The sequence below is a fragment of the Perca fluviatilis genome, chromosome 1 (assembly GCF_010015445.1).
Source record: "Perca fluviatilis chromosome 1, GENO_Pfluv_1.0, whole genome shotgun sequence".
Lineage (NCBI taxonomy): Eukaryota > Metazoa > Chordata > Actinopteri > Perciformes > Percidae > Perca > Perca fluviatilis.
The window spans coordinates 16,050,106-16,057,569 of record NC_053112.1 but is presented as its reverse complement, the minus strand read 5'-3'; the positions used below and the strand labels follow the sequence as shown (position 1 = coordinate 16,057,569).

The 7,464-nt window shown below is 41.4% G+C and overlaps 1 protein-coding gene across 1 annotated transcript in view; it reads left to right on the top strand.

Moving 5' to 3' along the window:
* The window catches only part of LOC120561637 (germ cell-specific gene 1-like protein), a 7,590-nt gene extending 784 nt beyond the window's left edge, over positions 1-6,806 (top strand). The window contains exons 2-5 of the mRNA XM_039804834.1: positions 1,997-2,044; positions 4,941-5,093; positions 5,433-5,544; positions 6,161-6,806. Coding sequence (XP_039660768.1) covers positions 1,997-2,044; positions 4,941-5,093; positions 5,433-5,544; positions 6,161-6,455 — 608 coding nt within the window. The 3' untranslated portion in view covers positions 6,456-6,806. The remainder of the gene's footprint in view (positions 1-1,996; positions 2,045-4,940; positions 5,094-5,432; positions 5,545-6,160) is intronic.
* The last annotated feature ends 658 nt before the right edge of the window (positions 6,807-7,464 follow it).

Sequence of the window (7,464 nt, the reverse complement as noted above, 5' to 3'; positions counted from 1 at the left end):
TGCTGAGAGGTTCCACTTTCAAGTGACTGACTGTTGTTGCAGGGATAACTCTGTCACCTTCACTGGTTTGTCCAATAAAAAAGTTTTGATGATGAAAAAGTAGCCTTTATGTAGAACAATTGTATCTTCTCATTGCTTATAATTATATTAATACCTTTTTAATGATAGGCCTACCATTGATTTAAATATCTATTTTTCAATTTGGGCCTATAATAACTGAAAATTGCACACAACAAAATGCTTTCCCCCATCATATTTCACTCTTTCCATTTGCCTATCTTTTGTTTTAATTGCTACAGATAAGACCATCATCATCATCATCATCATCACAGTTTACTTAAACTGACACCAGGCCTATATAACTAGTCACTCACCATTCACATTTTAAAACTTAAAACCAAAACAGACAAATTAATGTTCACCTTTTGAAAATTCATTTCAGCTCTCACTCAGCTCTAATGGAGATTAGTGGCTCTCTTTGACTTATTCCCTTATATGACAATTTCAGGGGGGTGGGGGTCAAAAGTGTAATCAAGCCAGATTAGTCCTCTCTGGTTAGTTCACTGCAACTTGATCAGGAATTGTCCCAGCACCCACCTTCAGTCTCAGTAAATCAGCAGTCAGCCTATAACTGTGATAATGTGCTAATAATACCCCACATATTTGTATGATGCTCAAGACTAGAAATGAACCACACATTGAGATTACTCTAAAAGGAATTCCTAGCACATGTCCATCTCATCAAGTGGCTGTACGATGGAGGGGGGCCGGGGGGCTGAGACAGCTTGAGTTAATAAGGATTATGTAGCAGGGGCCTTGATGAGTTTTTCTTGAAAACAGCTGTTGCCACCCTCCTTCTATACCTGATTAAAGTGTTCCACTTACAACAAATCCAGAGACTCGCTCCGCTCAACAGAAGACAAAGGGAAAACATCTCATCTGCAGGAACGTGCAGTGTCAAGGGCCATTTTTTTACGTTCTGTTCATTAATTTGACACAGGCTTTCATTACGTCTCACAGTGTGTTTAAGGTTTAACAAGCATGCATGTAATTACAGTGCATGTTTTTTTTTTCAGAATAATATCGCTATCCTATTCTATAAATGTAATTTTATGCAAAGTACCTGTAATTCAATAGGACAATAACTAGTGCTGCACAATTAATCGCAATTTTATCGAAATCGCAATATGAACTTGTGCAATATCCAAATCGCAGGGGCGCGCAATATTTGTTAAAGGCAAAATGTGTCAAACCATTCTAAAATAAAGTATTATGGTGCTGCAGAGACATCCTACAAATCGTATCCTACAGACCAAAGAAAGAATCTTTGTTTGGTACAGATCCTCGCAAAAAATCACACTTCAACCATTTTTTTAATATTTTTCAATGAAAATGAGAAGAATGATACAAAAATGATCATCCCCTCCAATATTGTGAATCATATCTCAATCGCAATATCAGTCAAATAATAATAATCGCAATTAGATATTTTCCTAATATCGTGCAGCCCTAACAAGAACCAGATGTTTAGCGGTGTTGCCAACACACCAGCTGGTGACACTGAATCAGAAGCCCAAACACCTGCATTTCTGACATATGCCTCTTATTCAACATTCTGTTCATTCATTTCTGAACTTATCAACTCTGAATTTGCTGCGGCTGTGTGGTCATCGGGCAGGAGGTCGCACTCTGTCTAAGCCGATCCAGAGAAACACACCTGGACAGAATTTGGGAATTTAACACAGATTAGGACTTGGTCTGAGGTCTGTAAGAGTTCAGTACTAAGTGCATTTATTTATTCAATTTTGTTTAATCCCAAACCAGCCACCCATCTGACCTTTTCAACAACTCACATGCTGTCCTTTCCCACAAACAAATGACTGACTTATTTCTGAACTGCCACATAGTGAATTCAACATAAAGTATTAGTTAGAGATGCTACTGCTACCGTTCTGTGCTCATAAGTCATATGTCATATGTTGTTTTTCTGCTGTAGGTGAGATGTGCAGAAGCTTCATCGACTTGGCTCCTGCATCAGAGAAAGGTGAGTGTCCACTGCTCATCATCAGGAGGTCCAATTATGATCCAAAGTTCTTTAAAGCTATAGTGCGCGGTTTCTGTTGCCCCCATGAGGAATTTGGAAAGTTATGACAACAATACTGTGGTAGCGTCCACATGATACAAGCCTTCTGTCATCGCGCACTGCCCCCACCCCTCCTCCTCGCAGTTGCTAGTAGCCAAGGAGGACATGGAGGATTTAAAAAAAACATGATGGACTCTTCAGAAGAGGTCATTAGCTTCACTCGAGCTTCTGCGCGGGGAAGTCACCGGACGACAATTTTCTGAACATAGCCATACTCAGAAATACAGAGAGAGTTGTGTGGAGCTGGGGCCCGTTTCAGGAAGGAGGTTTAACAAACTCTGAATCTAACCCTGATGTCTGAGTTGATTTACCCTGAGATGGGAAACTCTGAGTTTTCGGTTTCAGAACAGCTGATATGAGTTGGTTCAATCAACTCAGAGTAGGTTCACGTGCGTGCACCACCACAATAAAAAGGCAGCATGAATGGAGCCATGATACTACGATTCACCATGGTAACAACCACAAACAAACGGGTCGACGGAAATACTCATGCGCACGTACAGCAAATTTGAACATGTATTTCGTTAAAAAAGCAACACAGCGGCTGCTGAGAGAATTTGCGTGGGAGACGATTGCTGCTAGAGTTAATGCGTTAGTTCCATTAATTTGTGTATTAATATCATATTTAATCATAAGTATAGCTTAATATTACTGGTGAAATTGTATTGAACCTATAATCTATTTAATTTAGGTGCAATACTGCGGACGAAAAAGTAAGACTACTTTCTGAGGCTGCAGCACCATCATTAACAGAATTATAATTCATAATCTTTTATTTCAAAGGGTTTACATCATTCACCGGCAATACTGTGGAACTCCATTTGTAATGGCTCTTACTGGTTTGTGTCCAGGGAACACTACAAAAACGTTTAAAACACGTTTCAGAGCGAGTCCCACTCTAGCGACGGCGCTTTGCTACAGTGGCTTTACTAAGATGCTCCGCTTCACCAATGTTGTTAAGAAAACTGCCGTTTGCAAAAAAATGTAATGTGACACGAATAATCTGCTGGGATGTAAAGCATGTCCACAATGGGTGACGTTAGTGATATGAGGACGGATAAGGTTATATAGGCTACATAACTGATGGACTGGGAAGAAAAAATTATACTGCTTAAATAGGAAGTTATCTGAAAATTAAAATGTCGGGGCTTCAATATCATCTCCCGACATATAACACCTTGCGAAGTAAAGCAGAAGTAATACAGCTTCTTCATCAACGGGAACGTCGACAAATGAAATGCCACGTTTAAAGAAAAAAACTATAAACGTTTTATAGTCTGCCTAACACGGTTAATAACCCAAGCCTGTTTTTTTTATTCATGCCGATAAACTGCGCTAAAATGCGCCTGATACAGACTGAATGAATGAATGAGGAAATGAAAGAGTGCTGTGTCAGAGGGAGGAGACTGAAAGAAACTCGAGGTTTATTGTAGAAAACCTGCTCCCGACCAGGTTCAGTTACCATAGTAACTGACTCTGAGGTTAAGTTACCTCTCTTTCTGAAACAGAAAACACAGAGCTTCCCTCATCTCACGGTTAACAAACTAGTTTTCACTAAACCTGCTTTCTGAAACGGGCCCCTGATAGTCTTAATTAGCTTTGTAGCAACTCATTTGGCAATGGCTTGAATGTAACGGACGTTCATTAATATCGAAACGTTACGCACTAAAGCTATCTATTTAGTCGAGTTTGCATGTTTAAATGCTGTTTGGAAGAGGTTAGGAAGGTTTATTGTATTATCGAGGCATCCTCACTGATCTTCCACAGACATGGCTATGTGCAAAGAAGTGTAATGGCTTGAAGCACATCTGTTTCCTTCCAAAATAAATATATCATGGCGGCACGGTGGCTCAGTGGTTAGTGCCTCACAGCAAGTAGGCACTGCAGAGTTCAATCCCTGGTCTTGGCAGGACACGTTCTCCCTGTGTTTCTGTGGCTTTCCTTCAATTGCGCCACCATAAAGACATGCATGATAGGTAGGACTACAGTCTCCAAAGGTGCAACCAAATAGTGAAGTTAAATATACATTCTCTAAATAATGGAACCTATTGATAAAGGTATGATATCAAACATTAACAATGATTATCTACTGAGCTATGGAGGGCGATTGTTACTCTGTACTGTAAATACGTACAGAGTATCATCTTTGGTCTGCTACTCACTTCCCAGTTCCCAAATTCATCAAGCACTTAACTTTCATTTTGGGCATTTGGGCCCTTTTTATATGAAACTATAGAGACACAGATGCAGTGACACACATCTTTTGTTAACTTTTAGGGTTTTCAGCCGTGTTGACACTGTCGTTTGAGAAATACTGGTCTTCCTGTCTCTCTGTGAAGTGATTGGATAGGAAGAAAGACGAGAGGCAGACTGCAATGGAGATGCAATTACGCTTGGCTTGATTCATTGGCAAGCTGAATAAGACTCGGAGCAAACTGGAGAGCTCTGACATCAGTTGAAATTCAGCATCTTACCAGGCGGATAAGTTAACATCAGCCCCTATTAGCTGCCTGAGGAATCACTGCGATGTTAGATTAGATCGCACATTTGTCCAAAACATATCATTTTGTCTGTTTTAAACTGATATGATTCAAACAATGTAAGTATTGCCCCATTCAACATCAGCCAGTCTCTATAAGTAAACATCAGTACATTTAAAAGGACACGAAACAACTACACTACGTACTCAGGCTGACCATGGACTTATTGTAACATACTGTAAATATACTGTAAGTCATATCACATTATAAAATGTAAATATTTGATGTTATCGTAATCAAGTGTGCCCATTTTGCAGGGATGCTGTGGCTGTCGCTGGTTTCTGAGATGTTGTACATTGTTCTGCTGGTGGTGGGATTCAGCCTCATGTGTTTAGACCTGGTTCACTCCAGCAACGTCATTGATGGACTAAAGCTCAATGCCTTTGCTGCCGTCTTCACTGTGCTCTCAGGTCATCACATTTTTATTTCTTATTAACTGAAAGGCTTTTTTTGTGTGCCTGCGCTGCACTATAGTCAAGTGTTTGTGATTCCAGTATCCACAACATATTATATCCCATCTTGTGGTGAGCAGGGCATGGTGAATGGATAGGGGATTTAAAAATTAATGCTATCAAGATTGGCATCTCATTATTTTGTTTGTGCATATTTGTGCGTACATGAAAAGGCTTTACTGTCAGTCTGCCAGTACACATCATTCTATTTCTGAAGAATTCTTTGCACGCAGTTTGCATTTGAACCACGAGCCATGCAGCCGTCAAACTAACCACATATTTTCCGTACTATTTCAGGTCTTCTTGGCATGGTCGCTCATGTGATGTACACACAGGTCTTCCAGGTCACTGTCAGCCTTGGCCCACCTGATTGGAGGCCCTACAACTGGGACTACGGCTGGTCCTTCTGGTATGACTCCATAGGCACACAGCTGAAATCAAAGATCGTACTCATATTATGTTTTTTTACCAATATCACATGAAGCACTGCTATGTGAATAGAGTCAACTCACCCATTAGGAGACCAGATGAGGGATTCTATTCTGCATGTAGCAGCCCCAAATAGTTGGTTGTAGCCCTGCTCACCACCTCTCCCCAGCAGCACTGTTTCTAATGAAAAAAGCCCAAAGCTCTCATGTTATGGCAGGATTAGGCTTTGGTGTCCAAAGCCTCAATACATTTGTGATTGGAATTGCATAAGGGGATGATATTTCACTCCTTTACAATATGCACAGTATGCTGAAAATTTTGTTTTAGAGGCTCAACAATTCTTGACCTTTTGTAGGCATTAACCTTGTGAAAAGTACATGAGACGATGATTTGATTGTCAGAAGGCAGACCAAAAGACTTCAAAGTGATTGACACTAATCTCAGCAAACAATAAATATTGAGGGAAAAATGTCCAAATGCAATTTGAATTGTGTCCATACACGGAATTTTTCATCACAAAAGCCAACAGCCGAGTCACCATATGTGCTGAATTACAAAGTGAATTTCTCTTTTTTTTTTAATCTGTTTTCTATCAGCATGGCCTGGGCATCCTTCACCTGCTGCATGGGCGCATCAGTCACCACCCTCAACTCCTACACGAAGACCGTCATCGAGTTTAGGCACAAACGCAAGACCTTTGAGCAAAGCATCCGTGAGGAGCAGGCACGGGAGGCTTTCGGATATTTCCGGGAACGCTCCCTGCACTCCATCTCCAAATCCGTGGAGGTTTATTCCAGCCAGACCTTGAAAAGTGGCAGGAAAACGCTCATACCGGCTGACTCTCTGGACCTGAGTGACATTCCAACATCTTTGGGGGAAGAGCAGTGCTGAACGGGACAAGACAGAAGGTGGCGGCATTCCTCTTGGTGTGGCAACTTGATGAATAGAAGCGCTGTTGTCATTATGCGTTTGCCATTCAGTACTGGACTAGTCTCGCATTGCCAGACCTTCCTCCACAGCGCTGCGGAGGAGGGTCTGGCAAGTCCACACAGCATTCCGGGATGGGAGAAAAACTGCTCTGGTTTATTGGCATTTCTTTAAACCAATCACAATCGTCTTGGGCAGCACTAAGCGCCATACGGAGCACTGCGCCTCTGCAAAATAGCCTCAGGAAGCAACTTGTTTTGGTGGAACGTGTACGTTCAAAGTTTGTTTTAGTTGTGCAACAGAAAACTCAGATTGGACAGATAGTCTAGCTAGCTGTCACCATTTAATCTGCAGAGATCTGAGAAGCAGTTAACCATAGTCCTTATAAATCGACCGGAGTTTAAAATGTCAACACAAAGATAGTGGAAGGTGACGGATGTACGGCCGAAATGAAAGACATCCGGCGGAATTTCCGGTGGCACCTGAACAATCCTGGAAGTGTAACGTCGTGGATATAGACTAGTACGGGACAAACAGCTAACAGGATGTAAGGCCGCATCATTAGCTCCACCTGGTTCATTTTAACACTGCCTTAATTGTGGGTGTGTTGTTCATGTTGGTAGTCACAAAGCTTGAAGTCACAGGGGCCCTGGTCAGACCTGGCATTAACATGTGTCTTGGGTGATCCGGCCATAACTGGACAGCTGTAGGACACATATGGTCACATTCTTTTAGCAGGGTATATGCGAATGTGTCCTGGGCCACATTGATGGACAGCCTACTCAAGGGCCATAGGAGCTTCAAACCAGCTGATAACTGGAAAAAGTGGACATGAGCTAATCTCATGGATGAAGGTGTTTTCCTCTGTTTGTGTAACCTACCACAACAATTTCAAAGAAATGTGAAGTATACCCATATAAATAGAGTGAGGGTCTCTTAGATGTAAAAGCCTTATTAAACATGCTTCAGTCAA